Here is a 27,957-nt window from a genome sequence, read left to right on the forward strand (position 1 = left end):
TGCATTTGTGAAATATTGCATTAAGAATCACTCTTAGGTCTTCAAGTGCAATTTCTTTTAGTACAGTCACAGCCAAAATACTAAACAAATCCTAAAAAAGCCATTAAAATCTTAATATTGATTGGTTCCATAAAAATACAGAAGAAATTTGGAGTATTGGGTCATTTTGGTACCAGTGATGAAGGTCGTTCTTTTTATTAAAAGACACAATTTCTGTTGCCAAGCTTGGTGTCTATATAAAGCCAGCACATTTAAAAGTTCTTCAGACACAAAAATGGCTAAAACAAGGAACCTAATACAGGAAACACGCCTGAAGATAAAGATTCTCAGCCAGGAAGGGTACAGCTGCCACCAGATAGCCAGGAAGTGCAGATGCAGTCCTTCAGCAGTTGGATCCACTCTGCAGAAATACAGACGAACCAACAGCTTGGAAGACAAACCAAGATCTGGGCATCCAAGGGTTTCTTCAGCAAGAAATGACCGCATCCTGATCTGCATGTGAAGGCAAAATGACATCACAGGAGCTTCAGCAGCAGTGGTCAAACCAAACTGGTGTCCAGTGTTCCACCCGCACTGTACGTGGCCGACTTTTACATCATGGCTTAAGGTCCTACAAGGCTATCAAGAAGCCCCTGATCAATGAGAGACAGAGGTTAGCCCGGCGTCGTCGGGCCCAGGCACACAAGAACTGGACAGCCAGGAACTGGAAGAAGATTCTGTGGTCAGAAGAATTTGTCAAGAATTTAGTTTGGTTAGTTTTTCTTGTAAACAATAAACAAAAAAAATATAATTTGTATTTGTTTGTATCTGTCTAATGCAGCCACACCTTTTGAAACACAAAAAAGATTTTTCCACAAATATTTCATGATAATATTTGAGATTGTGTAAAATTTTAAGGGTGTCTGAAAACTTTTTTTCCACCACTGTGTGATCCAGTGGTGGATGGATCTATTCATTTTTGACATGGGGTGGCAAGTGGGTGGCATGGCGTTTTGGCAAGGTGGCTTAGGGGCTGGTGGATAGATCATACAGCTTTAATATAAATTAATTTACTTTACTTAGACAGGAAGTGCAATAATAATTCTTAGCCATAACTCCTCACAGGAAATCCCCTCAGTGAAAGAGAGCCTTTCCACAGAAAGCTTAACGTCAATGAGTGCAAACCAAGACCAAGAGCTGCTGCTATACTGGTCACACTTAGTAATAGAATGTTATTTATAAATATATATTTTATAAATTTATATAATGTACATTATGTTACAAACCAATCTGTCTGTAATTCCCACTATCTGCACTGCAAATACAGCTCTTCTTAACATCAGATTTAAAAAGCAGTCATTTTTGATTTATGATCTCTGTGCATTATGTTCATTTTCTGCCTTGCCTTGGTAGTAAAGGGCACACAAGTGTCACTGTTATATATGATAATCAGTCAGGTAATATATCAGTTCACTACATGAATCTACACATACATATATAGTATTATAACTGCAGCATATAGCTATGTTGTAAACTCATATGTTTACAATTAACTTATATATTCGCGCTGGTGGTTCACAGCAGTGTCCGTGGTGTGGCTGTCCTTTCCTAAAACAGTTTTCTTCTTGTATTTGTCTGGCAGCACAGGGAAGTCTCTCATTTGGTCCTGAAATCAGTAGAATTGACACATTACATTGTAGCGTGTTCTTGTAATGACTACAAGAGCCTCTGAGCCCACCTCCAGGGGGCAACACACAGCGCTAAAACTGGGCTAAACATTTTCAAATTTGTATTGTTGACGATAGCCAGATGCCAGTTAAGATATACATTTCTATGTACGTATTTATGTACATACTTTTTTTCCTCTGCTAATGGTAATATTCTAAAATTAACATAATTTTATATGCATCAGTTTCACATCATCTTATAATTTTGTCTTATAAATACCGGGACATGGAATAATGATAGTAATAGTCCTGAATTGGCCGTCTGGGACTAATAAGGTATTCTGAATCTGAATCTGAATGTGAATCATTTACCGGTGAATATCTGGAATCAGCCCTGCTGAGCACCATGTATTCTACCCTGTTTAGCAAGTGCTCAGCACTGAACCAAATGGACAAAACACTGTACTGCACTCTTTTTCTGTCTCACAGCAGCCAGGGGCCATGGTTCTGCTTTAAACCCCTATAGGCTTTGTATGAACTGATACATTGTGTGCATGTATCAGCTCATACATATAATACATTGTATTGTATGTATGAACTGATATGTGTCAGTGTATCCAAATGAAGAAAACATGTTAACTGGAGATGAGTAGCTGTTGATGATTCTTACAATATATATATTTACTATTCAAACTGAATCAAATAAATAGATTTTGGTGACAGTGATCATGGTGTTCACCTTATGGGGTATGAATAACTGTACCAAAACCAAATACAGAACAGTGGGGTTTTCCCTCATGCCTTTAAACAACCTCTTTCATCACTGAATCATCACCAAAAACAGGAAAAGCCACCTCCACGTCTCACCAATAAGGTAGCCTTCCATGTGGTTGGGTGAATGAGGCACTGCTCTGTCCCACAGTGATGAAAGTAAAGTGCATCTGAGGAAATGATAGAGCCCTAAAAATTACTGCATGTAGGCAACTATAACTGCATGTACCATAACTCTTCCTCACAGAGCTCAACAGGAATTATACAGTGCATTCAGAGAGTATTCAGACCCCAGGCTTGTTTTTTGCTCGGATATGCATTGTCAGCTGTGAGGCCTTCTACAGAGAGGTGTTTGCCTTTCCAAATCATATCCAAATCAGTTTAATTTACCACAGGTGGACTCTAATCAAGATGTAGAAACATCTCAGCAATGATCAAGAGCAGGGGCGCCGTATATGGGGGAAAAGTTAGGACAATTCCAAGGGCCCTTGCCTGACAGGGGCCCCAAAAAATAGGTAAAAACTAATATAAAATTATGAAACCATCATCGAGTAAATATATATGTATTTTTTTTCATGGAGTCCAAAATTCCTGGCAGCGCCCCTGATCAAGAGAAATGGGAGGCACCTGAGCTAAATTTCAAGTGTTGTTGCAAAGGGTCTGAATACTTATGTCAATGTGATATTTCAGTTTTCCCTTTTTAATAAATTTACAAAAAATTCTAAAATTCTGTTTTCACTTTGTCATTATGGTGTACTGAGTGTAGATCAGTGTGAGAAAAAATGAATTTAAAAGATGCAGCATCAGTCTGCAACATAACAAAAATGAAAAAAGTGAAGGGGATTTGAATATTTTCTAAAAGCACTGTAAGTAGAGAGATTTCAAATATATTTAAACATGGATGTGGCAATAGTGGTAGATGTAGTTAAAGAAATACTATACGATTGTGGAGGACTGTCTCATAGATCAGATTATTATGATGACTTGATAAGAACTTAAACATGAAAATCACCCATGTGTCCCTAGACTGAGTATAGACAGCAATAGTTTACACCTGTTTTTCATTGCAACTGAAAGGCATGTTTAACGTAATAGCTACAAAATATGTAAATTTCACATTTCTGCCATTTTTCCCCAAAGCAAGCATATTTTAGAACTCTGATATAAATTTTCTTCCTTTTTATGCAGCCATTGGTTTCCATTTTTACTTCCTCCCACTCCTTTTCAGACATGTTAATGGGGTTCTATGTATTTTGGTTAGGTCTGCCTTGTAATTTAATTATTTTATTATTATTATTATTTTATTTTTTTTCTCTATCTATCTAGCTATGTGTGTATGTATGTGTGTATGTGTGTATATATGTGTATGTATATGTATATATATGTATATATATGTGTATATATATATACACACACACACACACACACACATATATATATGTATGTATGTGTATATGTGTGTGTGTGTGTGTGTGTGTGTGTGTGTGTGTATATACACATTTTGTTTTTTGTTTTTTTTTTCATTAATGCATAGTAATCTTGTTTTTGACATGTCTGAAATAAACAAACTAAACTAAACTAAACTAAACATTTATTCCACTACAATGTAAAAAAGGAACTTTTTGAAACTTTCTTTTCACCAGTATTCCATCACTGTAATAAAGTTCACATTAGTTAGTCCACAATAGTTTTCCTAAAAGCAGCAGTAGTGGTAGTAGTAACAGCAATGTAGTAGTAGTAGCAGTAGTAGCAGTAATAATTGTAGTAGTAATAGTAATAGTAGCAGCAGTAGTAGCAGAGGTAGTAACAGTAGTAATAGTATTTGCATTAGTATTAGTAATAGTAACAGTAGTAAGAGTAGTAGTAATAGCAGTAGTAGTAATATTGGTAGCAGTAATAGTATTACTTGTAGCAGTAGGTGGAGTAGTAATAGGAGCTGTAGCAGTAGTAGTAGTAATAATAATGCTAGTAGTCGTAGTAGTGGTAATCATAGTAATAGTAGTAGTAGTAGTAGTAGTAGTAGTAGTAGTAGTATGTAAGGAGTAGCACTAGTAGCAGTAGTACAAGTAGTAGTATTTTTATTACTATCAGCAGTAGTAGCAATAAAAGCAGTAGTAGTATTAGCTGTAGTACTGAAGTAGTAGTAGTACCAGTATTATAAAAAGACTCCTGGGTTACAGTGGAGAGTTTTAGTGTCCTATGATGGTCTAATTTTGTTTCAGAGGCTTTTCCAGCCTGACAAACACTGAATAGTTTCATAAATCTGGGTGCAAAAGATCAGCTACTGGCAGCTTTACTTCAATATCAGAGTTCAAAAACCCCTATGAGTTGACACCAGGTATTTTACAGATCTTATCCCATGATGAGATGAAAGTGCCTCTTATGTTGCAATCATAACCACAGGAAAAAATATGTACCAAGTAGATATGCAACAGCTCGGCTTTAGCAGAGGAGACAGGAAACCACAAGTTTCACATTAGTCAGAAGGCCTGGGTTTCCTAGCTACCTGGTTTCATCCACCTCCATACGCACTACTATCTTTCCTCATCTCAGTCCCTCCTTCCCTCCCGATCCTCCCTGAAATCCTGCTTGCCCCACCCTGACTGTTAGATAAATCGTCATGAAGGTGGTGTTGCATCATTACGGAGGCACTGTTACACAACACCGGTGTTCCCTCGCCAAGAGCACATGCTTGAATACAAGTGGAAACAGGTCCCCATGTGATGGAAGGTGAAATAATTTCTATTCACTGGGAAAAATTTGTACCTCTGCCCTGTTTCCTCAAGGGAGAGAGGTCAGTGAGGTCACCACTTCTGGCTCAGCTGTTACTTCCTCCTCATGCTAAAAAAAAATGCGGCATATGTGCAAAACTGATGTAAAAAAAAAAAAAAAAAAGTGGCATGTCACAACATCAACTTTGATTTTCCTCAATTTTGCATCAAATTATCCCGAGATTCCTTAATTAGTACAAAAATAGTGAGAATCAAAATGTATGTCATTTTAGATTCCTGAAGCATCTAGCTTGAATTCCACTGATGTGTTGCTCTTTCCATTTTTTTAATGCTTTTGATGCAATGAACCCTGCACTTCCTTCCTTAAAGCATGATAGTCGGCACTAGTTTCAGTTCCACTCCTGCTACCCTAATAGCTTGAAAGCTGTAGTGTACTAGGAGGACATCTACATACTTTTGACTTTTAATTTTAATTTGCTGATGTAGCCCTTACAATATTGGCAGTTCATTTACATGTGGAGGCAAGGCTGAGTATCACTGTCTTTTGTTGCAGACACATTGATTACATGACTTTTTCTCAAAAAAAAAAAAAAAAAAAAAAAAAATATATATATATATATATATATATATATATATATATATATATATATATAGTGTTTGTGATCCATTCTAATTTTGAAATTCTGATATTATACACACACACACACACACACACACACACACACACACACACACAGAGTTTATGTGCCTTTCAGGTTCCTGCCAGCCACTGTTGTAACTGAGGACCAGCATAGAGAGCTGAGACTGCACAAGAACATACAGGGTGACCCAAAAAAACGGGAATCTTTGAAGTGCGTATTGGCAGACATGAGCAAGTGGCAGCACAATTTTTAAAAAATGAAAATTCCATCATTGTTTCTTAAATGGCATGTTTTCAGGTTTCAATTACAATGAATAAAATATTTTTCTTCTATCACTCTTGGTTTTATTGGATTGTTAAAAAGTTCCCGTTTTTTTGTGTCACCCTGTATTTCTACCATCAATTTTTTTTTTTTTTTTTTTGGAAAAGGATCAACTTGTTATGTACCATTTCAAATGATAAAAAAAATCTGCAACACATCATAAAACACAACACGAGCTTTGTTTATTTAACAATTTGAATGAATTAAGTGGATTATTAGCTGGGGGGGAAGTCCACCTCAGGATTCAGCACTCAGTAACAATGAGAGGAAGATAGCACCACTGCTGTCCTATATTTGGAGGGAAGTGCAACAATATAAAATGTTTCAAAATGGGTGAATTATCCCTTTAAATCTCCAGTTGTCCCTGATGAAAACGACTTGCATGAAAAACGAACTAATTAACTGGAAATGTGTACAGTAGCAGTCCGAGACTGTTTGGCGCCACTGATTTTCACTTTTGGGGCTAAGAAAAAAAAAACTGAGTCAAAACCATACAAGAACAGTGGGGTTTTCCCTTGTGTCTTTGAACAACCTCTTTCATCACTGAATCATCACCAAAAAAAAGGAAAAGCCACCTCCACATCTCACCTATAAGGCCTTCCATGTGGTTGGGTGAATGATGCACTGCTCTGTTCCACGGTGATGAAAGTAAAGTGCATTTGAGGAGGTGGAGCCCTAAAAAAAAATTACCGCATGTACCATAGCTCTTCCGTACAGAGCTCAACAGAAATAAACAGAGAAATGTGAAGTGAAGTTTAAATATGAATGTGGTAGCGTGGTTGTGGTTAAAGAAATATAACATGCTTTTCTTAGATTGTTCCATGGATGAAATTACTGCATATTCATGGCTTCATAATGATCCATGTGTCCCTGGTGTATCACTAGCTTCTGTGTTCTATGCTAATGCTTAAGCATACACCGTGTTAAATGATAGTGGTCTGTGTGTAGGTCAGGCCTTCAAGTATAAAGTAAGATAAGTAGAGGGCAACATGCACACCACTTCTGTTGTCCCTTGTGTGGTCAAGCAATCAAAGCCCCCGAAAATCCAATTCCAAAGAAAAAAGTCAATTTGTGCACACACTTTTTCACCTGTGCAATGATTCATTTCAGGGAGTTAGTCGTCGTTTCTTTGACAGGAACCTTTCTCAAGACATACCACCAAGTGAGACTGTGTCACTTGGCGGATGTCTGACTTCCTGAAATAAACGCAGAGGTGAGAAAGTGTGTGCAGGAATGGATTTCTTTCTCCCATGTATAAAGTGGCAAATACGTTTTTTGTTTTAAAACGGTAACATTGGAAAATGGGAAAATGGGGTAGGAGTTGTTGACTGTTTTCCCTTTGGGTGCAAAATAATCCAGTGATGTTCATGTTGCAATGGCTGAACAGATTTAAAATTTTCAGTTTTTGGAAATTAGACATTTAGTCTATGTGCCAGTGATGTGTGTCAGGAAATCAGTTCTTTTTTTGGTTTACGTGAAAAAGTGGAAGTTGCACCATTGGGGTTTAATCTGCAAATTTTCGCTGCAAAATTTTGTGATAAAAAGTAACAGTGGGAGCATATGACACTGAACTTTGGCCACATCAGGGGCATTTCCAGGAAATTTTCATTTTTTCACATCTTTGCCTTCTCATTGCAGTACCTTAACGAATCGTCCCCTCCTACTGATATTCTGAAATCACCCTCACTGGAAAGACAGTATGGTGGAACGGAAGTAGATTAAGCTTAGTCATTCTCTCTGAATGACATGTCAAGTAAAATGCAGAACTTAATAAAGTTGTTATGACTGAATGCAGAAGATCCTGTTTCCTACTCATAATCATGCATCAGATATTATGTGGAACTGCTAAACACAAATGCTTGCAGCTAATACTAATGAGAGAGTGATGAAATTGTTAATCGTTTTTTATGGACACAATACACATTCAGCCTTTTATTTAAACTGAAAGCTCTGTTCTGTTTAATACCCTATACAGTGTTTTTCACACACACACACACACACACACACAGATAGGTTTATTTTTTTATAAATTTATTTTTATCCAATAACAGACTGTTGCTGTAGCATCACACCTTCCTCACAGGAATAATTTTTCATTGAAACTTTTTAGTTTTATCTTCTAACACCCACAACCTTACCTACTGAAGTAAAAGTTGAATAAATAAAATATAAAACAATCATAACCTGAACAATAAAATAAATAGACATGATCTTGATCCTGGATCTTGTGATCCTAGCTAATTTGTGAATGTTTGTTATCCATAGTCTCGCAACCACAGATATTATTCCAGAAAAATGAATTTAGAGAGGAAACTGTTCTAACAGCTCAAGTAAATGTCGCGATGTTGTTCACATTTTCAACTTGACTTAAAGATGATGGAGGCAGGGGCACCGCCAGGAATTTTGGGCCCCATGAAAAAAAAAAAAATGTATTTACTAGTTGATGGTTTAATAATTTTATATTAGTTTTTACCTATTTTTTGGAGCCCCTGTCAGGCAAGGGCCCTTGGAATTGTCCTAACTTTTCCCCCATTTACGGCGCCCCTGGATGGAGGTCCTTAGCTTTTGGACAATGGGTACGAAGAGCCTCTAAATGTGCATCACGGCCATCTCAGCAGAACTCACAGGCTTAATTCCTCGACTTGGAGCTGATAATTTGGGTACTGATGAAAATGAGCAAAATTGTGGTTTTAGATAATATCAACTTGTTAGCCACAAAAGCATCCGCTCCACTAACCATTAATTGTTTCGCTATTGTTACATCAGTTTTGCACACAGACTAATATATTTAGTAAAAGCTGGCATTCCTAATGACGAGCAGTCACATTTAATCATTAACATTTGCTTTGCTAAATCAGCCTGCTGGCTAGTTAGCCATCTACCAAAGTATTCAGGCCAAGGAATCTCTAAAGAAAAAGAAGAAGGAGGAGGAAAAACAGACAGTTCAGTCAGAGACACTTGTGTTAAGGAATTAACCTTTTATTTGAAAATGGAGATACAGTTATACAGGGTGACCCAAAAAAACGGGAATTTCTGAAGTGCGTATTGGCAGACATGAGCAAGTGGCAGCACAATTTTTAAAAAATGAATATTCCATCATTGTTTCTTAAATGGCATGTTTTCAGGTTTCAGTTACTATGAATAAAATATTTTTCTTCCATCACTCTTGGTTTTATTGGATTGTTAAAATGTTCCCGTTTTTTTGTGTCACCCTGTATTTGGTGGACAGGCTGTGCTTGTGGGAGCTTTGGGATTCCTTGCAACTTGAGGAATCTGCTGAGGCAATAATCCCTCAGCATAGTGAATCATAACCATTACAGCATAGCAATAGGCATAGATGCAATAGCTAGCCAAACATGATCCAGCATGTTAACAGTAGCAGGAGGATGTTGGAGTAGTGGAGGGAGTTGCAACATAGTGTGCCATGAAAACAACAGCTAAAAGGCAAAAACTGAGAACTTATGAAGACTTTGTGCACTTGTATGGAAGTGTTTGGATAGTCTCTTGGTTTTTTTTTTTTGGTTTTTTTTTAAAACACTTTAAACACCCCTACATGAAAGGTGCTAACTACGTAGTTGGCCAGGCTGATCAGCTAATAAGTCAATAAGTCAGCAGAGCATGAATGAGACAGCTGATGCTGATCAGCTGATTGTCAGAGCCACTGATGCTATCAGCTGAATGTGACAAACAGCTGATAATCAAAAGCTGGGTTTCAGTCACGTGGTTATGATGACGCGCGAAGGCGGCGCGATTTCAGATGGAGGGCAGGAAGTAAAAATGGAGAGAACATCTATGGAGGAAACCGTTGCAGAGAGTCTGTATTGGACGGATTTAGATCCAGTTTCAAGACAAAGATACAAGCAATTAATTAACAAATATGTTGGACGTGACCCAAATCTCATGAAGATGAGTGAGTTTTCGACAGAACTTAAAGATTTGCCGACAATCAAGGCTGTTGATATCACAAACTATCTGGTCCTTCAGACATCACAATACACCAGACAGCAGATGAAAGCCTAGAAAAGTCTGGAGGCATAGAACTTTTTTGTCAGCGGATGGGTCCACAACCTCGGTACCAAACGGCTCCACCATGATTATCGTTTGGTCTTCGCCAGAGTGAGTGTTTGTTCTTATATTGTTTTATGTGTTACGATGCTAGCAGCTAGCAGTAGCGGCTATAATGTCAACAAACATGCAACACATCTTAACGACGACGTTAGCCTGACAGTCGTTTTAGTTTTTTGGTAACCGAGGTTGACCGTCGGAGCCCAGTCTACCGACTCAACGTCACCCAAAGTGCTAGGGCAGTCTAAAAAGACCCAATGAAGTCCATATTAGACTACCGGTAACTTAATAATCATTACTAAGTAAACGAGCATTTAACGACAACATAGTGCTACATAAACACAGCCACAAAAACCAAGTTAGCTGGCTAACATACCTCTGACGAAGTGGTCGCTGCAGACACAGGCATTAGCAGACTGTGCTCCTCCCGACCGCAGATGTAGATTTAAAATCCACTTTTTACAGCGTTGTTCTATGAGCTTTTTACATTTTTCACCTTTGTGAACGACAGTCTTTGGCACTCTATAAAACCCCTTTTCCTTTTCTCGGTTAGAACGTTTGGAGCAGCCGTAAACTACACAAAACATGGGCATTTTTTCAGACAGCAGATCCTCAGTAATTAAGCTACTTCAGTTCCTGCCCTCCATCTGAATTTCGCGCTCTCACGATGCAGCAATGTGACGTCATGTGAAAGCAAGCTATTATCTGTGGTGCTTTCAGAGTTCAGTGTTCACAGAGCACTGAACTCTGCGAGTGAATGTTGGCGAAGACATCTTTACCAGCTACCACAAGGTAACGTGTACAGTTCCAGAGCATTCAGTAGTTAGGAACACAGCATCAGCAAGAGGCATTTAAAGGTTTATTGATTTGAGAGTGAGATGACGTGTGGCGTGAATGATGCTCAAATCTTGTTGCTTGTGGGTCTTCAGGTTTGGTGTCTACATTGTAGGGGAACTTTGAATTGCAATCTGTAGCCCCTGGGCATGATGGGGCCCCTTAAGACCTAATGGAGGAAAGGAGAGGAGGAGAGGAGAGAGAGAAAATTAAAAAGGGATGGGAGAGAGGGATGCAAAATAACACAAAAAGAAGGGAACAGAAGTCTAGGAGGGTATAGGATGGAAGTGGTGTGGTTAAGGTGTGGTCTTCCTGAAACTGCAGTGATAGCCTCAATTAATACTGCAGTGATACTGTATGTTGTTTTCTGTAATGCCTGAGAAGGGCGCTCCAGTCTGTGGTGTTTAATGAACTTGTTCTTGGATTAAAGTTGCTTTTGAATGCATGATCTTTGTGTGTGAGGGTGCTTCAAAACATGCCATGTTTTGAAGCAAGTGGGAGTGGGATGTTTTGCTAATACATAACTGTTGAAATACATAAGAATTGAAAGACTGATGCCATTTGCCAGCCAGCAGAGTTGATATTGACTGGCAATGTAGCCAAAAACATGAATGTTTTTAAGCTAACTTTTATATCTATATCTGTTGGCAACCAGTGCAGACTAACATGTTGATAAGAGGAAGATGGCATTGTTTATTGCTAAATTTGAAGCATATTTCAAGAGAGAATGAGACTTATGAGAAGTATGATTACACAGACAATGAGTCGAATGAATAATACATAATGGACTTCTGACTCAAAAGCCAGTGAAGGAAATTTTGGAACATCTTGTGACTCAATGATATGAGACCAAATTAGAGTCTGAAGTAAGAAGGCAAGTATGCTTCTCCTCAAATCAGTATTTGCCAAATTTCAGAAAGTGCAAAGTTTCAGCTAAGGATATTTGAAGGAGAAGGTGATGCAGCTGTTGATGCAATTAACAGTAAAGTGCAACAACAGACCATGGCAAGACTTTCGACTGTGAGTGCTGTGGCCATACCCATGCACCAAGGAAATGCACCGCATTTGGTAAACAATGCAGGAAAAGTAGTGCCATTAATCATTTTGGCAGATGCTGCAATACTAAAAGGAAAATACAAGTTGTGGAAGAGCAAGTCCAGGCGCGCCCAGGCATACATTCCATGGAGAAATCAAAAATCTCTCATAAAAAGCAGAGTCTATGCGACTACAAAAGCCAATCCCTATTAAAGGTATGTTCAAACTGACATAGAAATGCAGCTTTCTATAGTGAAGGAAGAAAGACAACCTATTCTGGGATTAGAAGTAAGTGAGATCATTTGGGTGATTAAGAGCACACTATTGACAATGAAGTGGTACACCTAGCCCCCCAGTCGAGGAGCTGGACTCAGCTGCACAATGAGATCACAAGAGTTCACAGAACAGGTCTAAAGACATAGGAAAGCTGCCAGGCAAACACAAGATACAGCTCAAAGAAAATGCAGAACCTGTCATTCACCAGCCAGAAAAGTGCCATTTCCACTGAGCTACCTTTCAGAATCTGCACAGCTCCGGAGGTATTCCACAGGACTGTTTCCCAGATCTTTGGAGTCATGGAGTGAGTTTGGGCTGTTTTGAAGTAATGTGATAGCGTGGGGCAACCCCCCAACTGACTACAACTCCTGGCTGAGGGAGGGACTGAAAAAGGCACAGAAATCAGGGCTCAAACCGAACAAGAAGAAGTGTTAATTTGGAGTGAGGAAGCTGGCATACCTGGGTAGTAAGTTGTCTGGAAAAGGGGCTCAGCCAAACACTGAGAAATGGAGAAATATGAGGGACATGCCAGGGAAGTGCTGTATTGGCTATATATGAATAGGGACATTAAGAATGCAGTATAGAGATGTGAAACCTGCCAGTTTCACAGATACCAACAGAGGAAAGAATCACTGTTACCACAAGCCAGAGGATTCATGGAGTAAAGTGAGAATAACCTTCTTTCTTCTTTCAGGCCTTACAACAAAGCACATGTTCAAGCATACAAATCGATCTTTTCCAGACATGAGATTCCCAAAACACTGATATCTCATAATGGCAAACAATCTGGCAGTGAAGAACTGCCTTTGTTTTCCAGGAAACATGGATTCACACATGTGACTTTGAGCCCCCACAACACATAGTCAAATGGCCAAGTCACCAAGGGAGTGGAAATACAGAGGTAAAGCAGCAGAGTATGGAAGGACTCCAGCAGAACTACTGATGAACAAACTGTGTATTCACCTTCCATCAACAGAACATCAGTTGAGACGGGACTAAAGGGGCAGAACTGATGGATCCCAACACAGTATTGAGATATTAGGTGAGATGTGCCCTCAGGTTGCTAAGGACACACTATATAAGAAAAGAGAATCTCCCAGGAAGCCTGAGCGTGGTACACAGACCTAAAAGACTGACTGTAGAATGGGTGGGTAGATAATGAACTGCATGTTATAGGTCTTATCATTATGAGGTCTGGGGTGTAGAGGTCCTCATTTACTCAGTTCAAAGAATGTTTACCTTCCAGTTATAGAAACATATTTAGTGTTACATCTGTTATCAATATTAACGGGAAAAAGGGAAGACGTGTTGATATGTTCTATGCAATGCCTTGGGAGGGCGTTCCAATCTGTGGTGTTTAATGAACTTGTAAAGGAGTAAGGAGTGAAGTTGCTTTGCCACAGTGTTATGGAGAAAAGACAAGAACTAGACTTGACAGTTTACTTTGCCACAGTATCCTACTTGGAAACATATCTTCCTTGTTAATGGTAAATGCTGCATTAATTAGATATTGTGCTTTTTATAGTCTACCAACCACTTGGAGTGCTTTCTAATGTACAGTATGTCTCACAATCACCCATTCCCACCCACACACTGATGACAGAAGTTGCCATGCAAGGTACCAAACCTGCTCAGAAAGAGCAGTTAGGTTTTCAGTGGCTTGCTCAACAACCCTTCAGCATGCCACTAATGAGACATGCCTTACTGTTGGTTTAACATTACTCAATTCACACCACAATATGATTTTTCTTATTTCTCTCTTTTGTTTATCTGGCTGTTATGACGCAAGTGCAAAGCCTTTGTGCAACTACTGTTGTTTTGTGCACCCTCCTAAAGGAATAGTCCATCCATTTTGAAAAAAAAAAAAAAAAAAAAAAAAAAAAATGGGTGGACTCTCATTGCTACTGAGTGCTGGATACTGGCAGGATGCTACAAATGCTAACTGTTAGCTAACCGTTAGCCTCCAGCCACTGAGGTTAACTTCCCCCCGGCTAACATTCTTAAAAATAATTGTCTTAATCCATACACAGAAAAGTTTGATATCACTTTACAAGAGCTGCTTTCTGAAACTAAAATGCACATATAAGTTGCAATCATCGTTTTGCTCAAATTACTGTTTATAACTGTATTTATCCTGTTATCAACAGAATTTTCAAAATAGGTGAACTATCCCTTTAATGCTGTATTCCATACACTTTCGTATCTTTCTTGTGAACATGTTCTTGTATTGAAACTGAATATATATACATAATATATACATAACCGTATGGTTATGTATATTTTTATGACCCTATTTCATGATATAATCTTATCAGCTCCACCAAGGAGCTTATGTATTCCCCCTGTTTTTTTCTATGTGTTTGTCATAAGCATATCTCAAATCTTTTGAATGGATTTCCATGAAATTTGGTGGAGAGATACAGTAGGCCTTGGGCCAAAGAATAGTTAATTAGGTTTTGGTGCTGATCTGGATCTGTAATGTCCATATTCAGACAATTACTATTCTTTGGTCATAACTATGAAGGAGAGATAGAGACTTGATACAAATCAGTATTTGGATATCTACAGGATGAAGAAATCAATTTGTACTGAACACAAATTGTTCAACATTCTTTGCTTTGCTTCGTCCTATCATTCTCTGCTGTAATGACCCAGTTTCTGCACACTTATTATTACATGTCATAATCATATTCTCATTTTGTCTGAGAGACGAATGGCTGATGTGAATTTGTTTTGTTTTGTGCTTATTGCCACAACAACAGCAGATGTAGGAGGATGTTTCTCCCCCCAGTATGTGGGTTTGAAGTGATGATCAAAAGACCAACCGATTGCTTGTCAGTCTATAATTAGCTCGACTTATAGTCATCTTGGTCTTTCTTCAAGTCCATTTTCTCCTTATTTTTCCTCACCTGGAGTTTTTTGAGTTGTATTATTTCATAATCAAAGCTGATGCTGATCTCTAATCATCCTCTCCGACTAGCTGCACCTTTCACATACTCTTGTCTGCTCTACAATAACAGTTTACACTCACTGTTACTCATCCTCGCTAGTATTAACATTTATATCATACAGTGATGTATCATTTAGACGCAACTGCAAAAATATGTTCAGTTAACACTTTGTTGTCAGCCAGTCAAAAAATGATAGACTGTGGCAATTTTCACTTTTTATGTCGCCACTTTATTTTTATTTCATATAGTCGTTTGATGCCAATCACTACAGTGAAAAGTAGATGACTATTAAAATATTCACACAGAATAAAGGCTTGTGGACCCACCCTTGCTGGGCTATTTTTACATAAGGAGGAAATTACACAGTTTAGGTGTCAACCATGACACTTCTGTGGAGTTTATTTTTACTCGTAGCCTGTTTTAAAAATCATAATGAGTGTGCTTCATGAGTGTGCTTTGTGTTCATATGTGATTCATTATAGCTAATACTTGACATCTCAATGACCAGATGAGTGATGCATCGATGGCTGGGTGCTCTGTTTGTGTACCACAGTGAAACCCAGTTTCCATAGCCCCGACCCAGATAGTTGACCAGTTCACCACAGCGTGCTCACATGTTCACTACTGGGGTGGAGATCTGCCAGAAGCAGCAAAACCATTTGAAAGGTTTTATTTCACCCTCTGAACAAACTTAACTTTTTTTTTCTTTGTATTTTTAATGTTTTGGCAGGGGATTTTTTAGTCATTTTCTTTTCTTTTTTCTTTTGTTTTCCCCTGGTACTTTTATGGCAATTTTCTGTTTCTGTTTGTTTTTTTTGGGTTAATTTTCTAATAACTCTCTCTCTCTCTCTCTCTCTCTCTCTCTCTTGCTTTAATATTCTGGGCTTTCTCTTCTCTATTTTTTGTCATTTCTTGCTAATTTCCTCATCACCTTTTCCCTTGGAAAAGAAAACTGCAGTGCAACAGAAATATCATTAGAATATTTATAGAAGAAATGACTGGAGGTTCTAATTCGGCCGCCTAACAGAACAGCCTGTTGCGGTTTCTGTACATTTGTGTGAGTCTGTGTGTCAGTGTTGTGCCATTTGCGTATGTTGTGTGTGATGAAATTCGTGTGTATGCATGTGTGGGTGTGGGTGTCAGTTAATATATAAATATATATATATATATATATATATATATATATATGCTGGTGTTTTAGGTTGTGATTGTGAGTGTGTTGCATGGGTTTCTACATGCAAGAATAGAGTCATATGGATGTGTGTGTGTGTGTGTGTGTATGTGTGTGTGTGTGTGTGTGTGTGTGTGTGTGTGTGTGTGTGTGTGTAAGTCTGTGTGTGTGTCTGTCTGTGTCTGTCTGTGTAAGTGTGTGTGTGTGTGTCAGTGCCCGTGTGTAGTGTGTAAAGCTCTCCAGCCCTAGTATCTCTTCCTCCTTGACTCTCCATTCACTCACACTGACATCACTGTGGGATTTCCCACAGAGGAAACTACTGTTTTAAAAGCTGCTCAGTTCTTCTCAGTCAATCATTCAGAGCAACAGCAAAGAAGAAGAAGACACCCAGAGAAACCTCTGCGTAAGGCAATAAGGCAGATAAAACCCTTCATTCTGCTGCTTTTTGTGACTGACGCTGAGCCTGAAGCGGCTGTTTAGACGCACCATCAGAGACAACCGAGCTGCAGGGAACTTATTTTTGAAGCCATGGAAGAACAATGCCTGGTGATTCTGGACACTGACACCAATACTGCCACAGAGGCTGGCAAACAAACGCCCAGCATGAACAACAACAGCAACAACAGCCGCTGGAAGCTGGCTGGAGCCCTGCTGACTACACTTTGCTTCGCTGTTGCCGGAGCCCTCCTCTTCGTGGGGAAAGCCAAGGTGAGGACACGGGTTTTGGAATAGGATCGAAATGACTGAAAAGACTTGTATGTCCATCAGAGTAGCTGTCTGACGTTCCAGCCCACCTGTTATTTCAAACACTAACTCTCTCTATCCCTCTGCTTTCCTTCTTATACAGGTGCAGGATCATGTGCAGGAGGCTGATGGTGAGAGTTCTTCTCTCTGTTCATTACTATTTTACAAGTTGAGACCAGGGTTCAACGGATATGCCTATTTCAAACATGATACTGATATCAGTGTTTTTGTAGTGAAGCTTGCAATAACTGTTTTTTGTGATGATATTTATGTTTTTACATTTTTATAGTTCATCCCAGAAAATTAAAGTTTCATATTAAAAATTACTAAAAATTACTAAAACTAAAATTTCATATTAGCGAGGATCCTAGTTAAAACAATCTTGCTCTGATACTAATGTTACCCAAGACTGAAATGCTGATCTGCCGTGTCCCTGTGTCACACCTTATGTGAAATTTATCTGCTACCTTGGCCATATTTACTAAACCTCTGTCTTCTCTCCTCTCCAGATATTCGCCACACGTTGAGGCAAATCTCTGGGAATTTAAGAGCTGCCATTCATTTAGAAGGTAAAAACAGTTTGGACATATTCTGCATATAAGGATAACTGAGCCCTGGAATTACAGTGTAATCACACAATTGTAATTACACAATTGAAATTACACAATTGAAAATCACCAAAGGAAGTGCAATATAAATAAATTCTCATGAACTTTTGGTTGATTGAGATGCCAATCCTTTAGTCCAGTGGTCTTCAACCTAAAGGCCCATAGGAGGTTTTAGGATTTATTGACAGGGCTCAATGGCTCCTTAGGACAGTTCTTGGGTTTCTTGAGGGAATTTTGGGGGGTCCCTAGTAAAATGAGAAGTAGTTTAACTTCCTGAATCATTAAATTCATTCGAAATAATCCTAATTAAGGAATGCATAAGACTGAATTATGTCTCCCCATGTACAGCGCACTCAGTTCAGCAATTAAATCAACAACAGAAATCTTCCTGTAAAGGTCCCTGCATCTTAAGCTGACCAAATGGGAATCCATGACCTGATTTATTGAAGTTAGAAGTGATTTATATGAAAAAGCTTCTAAATCGTACCTTATCAAACACTATGTATTTTATTACTGTCCGGCCTCACTGAGAGAAATCCATGCTCACCTCTTTCTCTGTCTCTTTTTATTTCTCTTATTAGGAGAGTACAGCAGTGACCTGAAAAGCTCTGTGGAGTGGAAAAGGAATGTGAACCATTACCACGCTCAAGGAGGGCTCGAGCTCATTGACAATGAGATTGTGATCCCTCAAAATGGGCTCTACTTTGTCTACAGCCAGGTGTCCTTCCGCGTCAGCTGCAGCAGCGATGACACCAACAGGCCCATGGTCCACCTGAGCCACACTGTACAGCGATGGTCCCGATCATATGGGAACGATGACAACAAGAAGGAGTACCAGACCATACTGCACTCTGTGCGCACTGCCTGCCAAAAGATGGCCAGCAGCAACCCTGAAGAGGAAGGCAACTGGTTCACCACCATTTACATGGGAGCCGTGTTCAACCTGAACAGAGGGGACCATCTGAAGACAGTGATGGACGAAAGGCTGCTGCCCCACCTGGATGAAGACGAAGGGAAAACCTTCTTCGGTGTGTTTGCCTTGTAATAGAGAGCAAATAAGATCACAGTTAAAGCACAGGAAGTCTGTGACATGAGAAAAGCACAGGAAGTCTGTGACAAGAGAAAAGCCATTCTGTGTTAACTGCAGCTTCATAGTGAGGCCTGCAGTTAAACTCAGTGTAGACCAGTTTAAATGTAAAGTCCAACCAGCTGCTGATCTGCTGTGAATTGCACAGCAGGAAGTAAACTAAGCTATGCTAAGTGTAGCAATTTAGTAATGGACTCTAATTATGGATCTCCATTGTAAAGTTATGTACTATGTACTGCTATCTTAGTGCCAGTGCTTTTGTTGTGCTGTGGTGCACAATCTTTACCATCCTGTTGTGTTTGAAATGTTGTGAATGTATTTATTGCATATTGAATGTTTCACTACACTCACACAAGGAGGGCTGCTTAAGGAATTGATTATTTTTATTTTTATTTATTTATTTGTGAATTAAGTTATTTATTTTTTTTGCAATGAATGTCCTAATTGTCTTTTTAATGTTTTCTATTTTGATAGTAGATTTTGATTTCATAATGTTTGGAACATTCTGAGAAATGTGCATTCTTTTATACATTATTTATAATATTATTTATTTAAATTGGTTCATATATTTATTGAAAGCTGTTACAGTACCTGGGGTACTGTGAAAACATTTTTAAATAAAATAAAAAAAAAAAGACAAAAATATGTCCATGATCATTCATTTAGACTAGAATCTGGATATTGATCATTTTACAGAAACAAAAAATGCAGCGGCTTATAAAATGCCCTATAGCGCCAATTGTTCAATAAAGAGGGAAGGAAGTGTTAAATTGTAGTGGGGGGAAGGAAGTTGCAGTTCATGATAAGAGCACTGCGGCTGACGATGAGAACCAGAACAGTAAACAGGATGTGAGAGTTAAGTGCTGGTTTTAAACACATCAACTAGTGGAACTTATTTTAATGAAAGCTGCACTTGGCAATCTTACCAAGAAATTCTAAAGAGTGAAGCCAGAAAACAAGTCTGTGGTGCTTTATACCAAAGGTCGCCAAAGAGATGATAGGCAAAACATCTGACATTAATGAATCCAGCTTTCTCTGGCTGGAGTGCTGTTTTCTGATTTCAGCCGATGAAACTAGAGATGCACCGATTGTCATTTTTTTTTTGGCTGATTCCGATATCCGATTTTTTCCAAGTCTGACCTGCTGATTCCGATTTTTGGCTGATTGTGTTTATAATATAATTCAGAGCATACTTTTTTTTTTTTTTTTTTTTTTTGTTAACTGGTCTTTTATGAGAAATTCCCAAATCTAATCAGTTTCAACAGGTCTCAGAACAACACAATACTATTACAAAGCATCAATTCTGCACCAATTGCACCTGGTTACAGAGCAAGCCTTTTCCTTTTACAAACCTTCAAATGAAAATAAAGTGCAGTATGTGTACCTCTCCAACTTAAAGAGGTGCCAACAGGTAATGGAACAACAGAATGATATAACAAGGCACTAATTCTCATAAACAACTTTTGCTTAATACAAAATTCAAATCTTGAGATAAAAAGTGCACTTATGAGCGCGCTACAGAAAAAGCCTTTTCTTTTTACAATTCTTCAGCTAAAAATAAAGTGCATTTTTTCTTTTGTAAATGTAAACAGGTGCAACAGGTAACATAACGACAGAATAATATGACAGGCCACCCACCAACTGTCATATCGAAATATAGATAATTCACATCTCGAGTGTGCACTAGGTTACAGGACAAGCCTTTTCTTTTTGCAAAATTTTGCGGCATTTGTACTTTTAAAATCATCAAACATCTTTGTAAGCAATACGATATCACCACAGCAACATATCTTCATGCTCGTGTTGTTTTGCTGTCCTGCTGTTCCGTCGGACTCTCGTGCTGTGATTCCATGTGAACGCAGCATAAGTGTCTCTGAGGCTGACCTCGTGGTTGATGGGACAAAAAATCATCCAATTCTGAGCACAGGCCGATCGATCGGTGCATCTCAAGATAAAACACCTGAAAAAAGTCTTTAATTCTTTTTAAAATTTATTTATTTATTTATTTATTTATTTATTTATTTAACAATTGCAGTTTCCACACATGACAGGTCTGAGTGGCTGCTACTCACTTATGAAATGACAGTGAGGGGTTTGGGCACTGTTTTGTTTGGTTTTTGTTTGGTTGTTAGCTGTGATCGGTTAGAGAAGCTCATCGAGGCCTTGGTATTAGACATAAGCTGTCATGACTGGGCATGCCGATTGCATAAATTTGACATACAGCTACTACTAAAATAAACTGGAGGAGAGTTTCCATTTGAGTAATAGCTGTACAGTGATTACACAGTGTCTGACAGGGAAACTCCCTATTAAGGGCTCAAGAGCCAAAAAGGGTGAGAACCACCACTGGTGTAGGAGTTCCTCTGATGTGGTCTGAAAGATCATAGTGACAGAACTGTTTGAGATGCCACAAAAACAAAATATTATATGAAGTTACGCTCCTTCACATGAAGTACATGTTCCTCTAAATCAGTGGTCCCCAACCCAGTCCTCAAGATCCCCCTGTCCTGCAGGTTTTTGTTTCAGCTCTACTTTTTCACACCTGATCCATTTAAGGGCTTCATGTTGATGTGGGTCATGTGTACTCTTGTGGGTCAAGAGTAGAGCTGAAACCAAAACCTGCAGGACAGGGGGATCTTGAGGACTGGGTTGGGGACCACTGCTCTGAATAGATTTGACCTCAGCCTATGAGTTCAATCCCCTCAGTTCCTCTCAAATGTTCCATCGGTGCTGATCTGTAGGCTGCTGGAGGCCACAAAGGGAATTGCCAGAGGTTAAATCAAAGCAGTGTTTTTACTCATCACCCCCTGTCACAGGCTGCATATGCAGAGCGCTGAACAGCCCACCTAAAGAATGACCTACCTTTTCATGTTGTTTCATTTGCTTAATTATCAAAAGAGGCCTCACATTTTAAAACCACTCTGTATCTCACAAGAAAACAGGAAAAAAACAGCAAACTCTGATCATCATCATGATAATATTCAATGCTAAAAATGAATATTAAAGTGAATATCCTTGAGGTCAATTTGACTGCATTCAATTTTTAATGGCTCTTAAATGCATGATTAACATTGTTTTTTTGTTGTTGTTGTTGTTGTTTTGCTTCATAATTCATGACTTTTCTTAATTTAAGTAAGAAAACATGAAATTAACATGATGATATGTTTTCAATGTCGTTAACACATTTGGCACACATTGTTGTTTATCTTGGTTATCTTGGTTTCTTTGTGGTCAGTTTGACCCCAGGCTGTTTTACCTGGAGAAAACAGGAGAAATATCAACATTTTGCACACATGCGTTTTAGCAGTTTTGGGCACTGAGCAACTATAACGTGGCATTTATCATCTTCAAAAAACTTCCCTCTGCTTTAGTTCCCTCACCAAACCTGACACATCAATTTAGCAAGCAGTTTTTATTAATTTATCTGTTTCTGGAGGTTTAAATGACTGGGGTCAAATTCACACCAATTGATAAATTTGAAAGTAACAGGAGCGTGAATCATCTTACAACACCCCAAAATAATCTCCTGAACCTCTCAGGGGTCCTGACTCCCAGGAGTACAACTGTCCTACTCAAGTCTCTGATGACACCATTTTGAGAAAAGAAAATCACTTTTATTAATCATTCTTGCATTTCAAATAATCTCCAATATCAGCTATTATTATATAGCATATAGAAATATATTTCAAATACTGTACCACACGAAATACAGCTGGTATACGCAAGTGCAAGGTTATACATATCTCTTAGTTATCACTATTTACAACATCAATGTTGTACATATCCTCATTTGTATCAACATCACTTGTATCTTCACTGCTTTAAGACTAAACAGTTAAAATACATCAAGAGATTACAGACAAACATACAATATATTTACAGATGGTCACTTTAAAACGATCCAGCATGAGCACTGTACAACGTTCTCATGGTTAATACATCGGTGTGTCATAAGCGTGACTCAAACACTCATAACTGCTTACGACAACTGAATGAAACAAGCTGTGCTACCACAGAGACTAAGAACATGAGACTAGACTCCAAGTCAGACAAGGCCAGCTCTTGGTCTTGGCAAGAGATTGTAGAAGCACGGATCTAGTTGTCATAAGAGTTTATGAAGATGAGAGAGGAGCTTATGAGCATGTACTGCACTCCAAGATGACACGAAGATGAAATTCAAATAAATAAAAGCTTGATTATGTAAAAAAAAAAAAAAAAAGAATAGTGAAAAGGATATGAGAGAACACTGTATCAGTGAGGAAGAAGAGGCCTCTGTTAATCAGTAGGCTACTGTGTATCCAACATTTCCAATTTGCAGCTAAGATGTTAGGTTAAAGTAAAACTGCACCTTGGTGGAGTGTTGGGTTGGATGGTTACTTGGACATCAGTTACGTCCATGTGGTCATGAAATCTCCTCATTAGTTGCTCTGTGCTTCCCTGGACTGCTAATCCACAATACTGTATTTCTATCTTTCCATTCACTTCCAAACAGCTCCCAAAATAACACTGTAAGCATATAAATCAACACCACAAAGTGGATTATGCCACTATAAAAAACAAGTCCCAGTGCCTATTTTTTTTTATGTGATAACAATTATTTATGAAAGCTCTCTCTGTTGTTTTTTCCTGGCACAAGGCTAATGTGAAGAAGTTTCACACAGATGCAACCTATCAGATCTACTTTCCAATTCAAACTTGCCATTTTTATATTGGCATAATACACCTTGTTTACATTTATTTATATATCAATAGTATTTAGACTCTGTTTCGCTGCACTGTGGAAGTGAATGGAGAGACAGAAATACCTAATTCTGAAATAGCAATCCATTCATCCAGGGGAGCACGCAGCAACTTGTGGGGAACTCAACACTCTACCGAGCTTAAATTTTGCTTTAAGTTTTTGGTCTTTCTCTAGAAATTAAAAACTCCCAGTACAACACATGTTTTCATAGGGTCAGTGTATTCACCCAGCCACCCCTGACTTCCACAGCTTCACTTTCTGTCTGATTCAATATTAAACTCTTTCCTGTTTCTGGTTGAGTCTCCTGGAGCCATGTTTGAATCTTGAAGCCCTGTCCAGACAGGATTTATTTTGCAGCACAGCATCATGTAATTGAATGTAGTGCACATCAGTTGTTAACTGTTCATGAAATGTTGGGAGGGCATAAATGTGTTACTTTAATAGGTCTGTACATTGCTGAAGGTGTGTATCATTCCCTCGATGATAACATGTTAAATTAACAATGCTAAAAAGTGCTTGGAAAGTGATAAATAAAGATGGGAGTGAAACTGGTCAAATAAAAGTAAAAACGTAAGATAGAATGAAGACAAAATGAGCTAAAAACTAGTTTGAAGAGATGGATTTTCAGCTGATGTTTAAAAGAGGACACAGATGAAGCGGTGTGAAATGTTAATGACAGGTGGTTCCAGAACTTCGGTACCAAGGCGGAAAATGCTGGGTACTTTAGGAATCACACTGGAATTAACAAAAGATGTGGAATTTTTGCTGAGAAACAGTAGGGGTTACTTGCCGGGGAACTACTGCTCCCAAAGGGAAGTGATCCCTGCCATACTCACGAAAGACGTCCATCCTGTCTGGATAGGGCTAAAGACACCGTGCTTGAGAACAGACTGTGAGTTTCACAGCAACATGAAGCTAATAGATACATACCGATGAGCCAGAAACCAAGGCTGCCATCTCATATTTTTAAACAGAGATCCAAAACCAGAACATGGTACTTTCACTTTCTGCTGAGACAATGTTCACTGGAAATATGTGGGGAAGTGTTGCTCTCTCCCCTTAAAATAACCTGAAATCACCTTGTTGTCTGACATTATTTTAAAAAGCAACAACGTGACCGAAAAAGCAGAACAGAGAACATGAAGGAAGGGAAATGCTGCAGTATTTGCTGGCGGGGAAAGTCTGATGGTGGCCTGTTGGTTTTGTTATCAAGACGGACCACTGACCGCCTCAGTTAGTGGACCTTTAAAAAACATTTGTCTCCAAAAGTGCTTCACGGCACATTAAAAATCACTTGCAAAGGACATCTGAAATCGGCTGTGCATTGTTTGAAATAAACTGACCTTTGGCGTGGAGGCAGTCTGAAGGCATGTCGACATCAATTAACTTTATGATGCTATAAGTAGAGTGCGGATCCGGCCGCATATTTTTGTCTGAGCCCGACCTGAACCGAGATCATAGTAACTGAACCCGACTCAAACCTGACAGGCATTCTTTTTTTGTGTCCAAATCCAACCCGAACCCAAAATTTTGCTTTTCTTCCATCACTCGGTTACATTTACCGCCTGAGATAGCCTACGTGTTGCCTTGAGCGTCATCACGGAAACTCCAGCAACATACAGGAAGTTGCCAAGAGCAGATAGTAGGTCCATCATTTTTATTTATTTTACAGTAGAGTTTCACTAAAATAACGTCAACATGACTGAACCCAACCCGAACCCAAACATAATCTCTCCTGATGGGGCCCGACAGGCTTGGACCGGGTATGTCCACTCTATCTATGAGGAGTCAATCAAAAGCTTGGAGCAACAAAAGAAAGAGGGGGAAATCAGTGACAGGTTTTTGTACGTAGTGGTCATGGGCAACACATAGTGCTACTCAAAGCTTTTGAACAGTATTTGGATCTTCTTAAATAATGAGGGTCAGGGGGAGGATTACAATTGAACTGGACAGTGGCTGGTCTGTATTGCAACTTTGCCCTGGTGTTTTACTTGGTCCCTCAAATGGCAAAGAGTCAGTAAAGCCTCCATTACATTGTATGCTTGTTAATTGTCTGTTGTCGTGTCATGCTTCTCGTACCTCTGTTAGTTATTTCTCTGTAGCCTACCCATCTTTTGCAACATCAACCTGCCAGGGACTACAGATGCAAAATGGCCTGATGGGTAAATCTGGTACATTTTATGCAATGCATGTGATCAATATACATTGTCCCTTTTAAATAAATGAAACAAAATAAAGAAAAAATAAAAAAAATTAAGGTCAACAAACCAATCAGAGGTGAAAAGAATACACTGGAATATTAAACACCACTGAATTTCAACTGCATTAGCATTCCTGTTCGTTTTTTGAAGTAAACCATTTTAAGAAAAATTGATATTGATATGTTGGACAGTAGTGGTGCCGCTTTTTGAAACTGAAACACACAAGTGCATAATACTTTTGCTCAAATTACTGTTAATAACTGGATATTTCTCGTTATCAACATCTAACCCTAACCCATCCAAGATAGGTTAACTTCATGTATCGCTCCACACCAGAGCAGCAGCCACCACAGAGACGAAAGCAGATTGCTTGAGTTTGCTGTCATGTGTTTTCTTCATTGAACACATGTACACATGTTGGAGACAAAAAAACCCTTTCTAAGATAGCTGGCAAGTCATGTTGTGGCTAGCTTCTTCTTTTCCTTATTTCCTTATTTATTTATTACATTTTGCTGTCTTTTTTCAAACAGTCCATCAAGCTCAAACGTTGTTTATTTAACAGTCTGAGTGGACTAATCTGGTTATTTTTCAGAATGTTAGCTGGGGGGAAGTCCAGCTCAATGGCAGGAGGCTAACAGTTAGCATTTGGAGCATCCAGCCAGTATCCAGCACTCAGTAACAATGAGAGGAAGGAGGCACCACTACTGTCCTACATCACATGGGAGGGTAGAACAGTGTGACATTTTTCATAATAGGTGAAGTACCCCTTTAATATATAAGCTTTGTCAGTTGTTTTACAAGGGGAGCTGAAACCTGGTTTCAGGTTTCACAGAGAACTGTATTTGGCTTCTGGTGTCTGTCTTGACCACATAACAGAGAAAAAAAAAAAACATCATTACCCAGCTGCAGCTAACACTGCACAAACAACCTAAACATTATCATTATAATGCTTTCAGCCTCATAGCATTATTATTCAGCTCTTGATTGCAGTCTCACCACTTTACAAATTCCTTGCAGACGAGAGAAGTGACTTCCATGACTTTGCTGTCATTTGCAGCTGGAATTTAGCAATAGAGCCATTTGAAGTGACAAGCCCGGGCTGTTTACATCCACAGTGCAGGGTGCAGCATGACTGGACAAAACTATGTACAAATGACTCAGTGGTCTCTTTGAACAGAGACCAATAAAAATCTACAAACCATGATTAAGACAATTAACCCAGAAGAGTTAAAAATGACAAAGCTCATTCTGTCATGGATACAACCAGTTCTTATAAAACTGGCCTAATTTATCCTACAGCTGTTGTCCCCAGCCTCCCTGGAGTACTTTGCATTATCCAAACCCATTAAGAGGCCTGATTGTAAAGAATAAACATGATAAATGCCTTGCCATATTACCAATGACTCTCTGTTATATCTAATTCTGAGCGATATATTCTGTAACTCCAGATGGCACTTTATTAATCACTGGCAGACAACAGAGGCAGCAGTTGCATACAGTAATTAGCTTAACCGAATGTATGTATGTCCAGGTATTTCTTTTGGAAAAAAGAAAAATATCATGACTTCACAGCTGAGGAGAAAGGAGATGCAGGAGGGGTGAGACAAATAGAATAACATGTAAATCTTCTGTGTGTCTCTGATTTACTTCTGAATCTGTTTGCCTCACCGCAGATCTCTTCAATGGAAGCATTTCCACTTGTTGTCCTCAGTTGGTGTGCAGGATCAGTTTTGGACTTAACTTCACTAACTGATACTGAAATAATTATTCATTCCGACACGTTTGTACCTTGTTCTTTTACAGCTTCTAGACCCCAACTCCAGTCCTCTCACCGCCGCTGTCTCATTTGTAGAGCAGCTGCAGCCGGCTGGTGTGGCAGTTGTTTCGGCTGATCTTGCCGTCAGGCTGGTAGAGGTTGGAGGAGTTGGAGAAAGACGGAGGGAGCGGGTGGTTGTCAGAGGTGGGGACGGGGTATCCCGGAGGAGGGACCAGGGACTTGGGGTCGCTCTGCGGGATGGGGAGCGGGGAGGAGCTGTGGTTTTGATTGGTGGCGGTCGACGCTCGTCTCCGCGATCGCAGGGCTTGTCGCTCAGACAGCTGGTTTCTCAGCTCTGACACCCGCTCTTCTTTCTG

The 27,957-nt window shown here is 39.0% G+C and overlaps 2 protein-coding genes across 2 annotated transcripts in view; one reads left to right on the top strand and one right to left on the bottom strand.

Moving 5' to 3' along the window:
- Positions 1-16,823: 16,823 nt before the first annotated feature.
- tnfa (tumor necrosis factor a (TNF superfamily, member 2)) lies at positions 16,824-18,840 on the top strand. The gene is made up of 4 exons (XM_030062989.1): positions 16,824-17,151; positions 17,264-17,318; positions 17,697-17,756; positions 18,377-18,840. The coding sequence occupies exons 1-4, from the start codon at positions 16,972-16,974 to the stop codon at positions 18,838-18,840; spliced, it is 759 nt and encodes a 252-aa protein (XP_029918849.1). The 5' UTR covers positions 16,824-16,971.
- A 3,664-nt stretch (positions 18,841-22,504) lies between these two features.
- gabbr1b (gamma-aminobutyric acid (GABA) B receptor, 1b) overlaps positions 22,505-27,957 on the bottom strand; it is a 131,064-nt gene continuing 125,611 nt past the window's right edge. Inside the window, exon 25 of the mRNA XM_030062990.1 lies at positions 22,505-27,954. Coding sequence (XP_029918850.1) covers positions 27,667-27,954 — 288 coding nt within the window. The 3' untranslated portion in view covers positions 22,505-27,666. The remainder of the gene's footprint in view (positions 27,955-27,957) is intronic.

Source organism: Myripristis murdjan, chromosome 11 (genome assembly GCF_902150065.1).
Source record: "Myripristis murdjan chromosome 11, fMyrMur1.1, whole genome shotgun sequence".
Lineage (NCBI taxonomy): Eukaryota > Metazoa > Chordata > Actinopteri > Holocentriformes > Holocentridae > Myripristis > Myripristis murdjan.

What these genes read in the sequence shown, in the direction of transcription:
- tnfa (XM_030062989.1), top strand. Translation starts at nt 16,972, where the DNA reads ATGGAAGAACAATGCCTGGTGATTCTGGACACTGACACCAATACTGCC. An exon ending in TCTTCGTGGGGAAAGCCAAG is followed by an intron (nt 17,152 to 17,263) that starts GTGAGGACACGG and finishes ACTAACTCTCTC; the next exon opens with TATCCCTCTGCTTTCCTTCT. An exon ending in AGCTGCCATTCATTTAGAAG is followed by an intron (nt 17,757 to 18,376) that starts GTAAAAACAGTT and finishes TTCTCTTATTAG; the next exon opens with GAGAGTACAGCAGTGACCTG.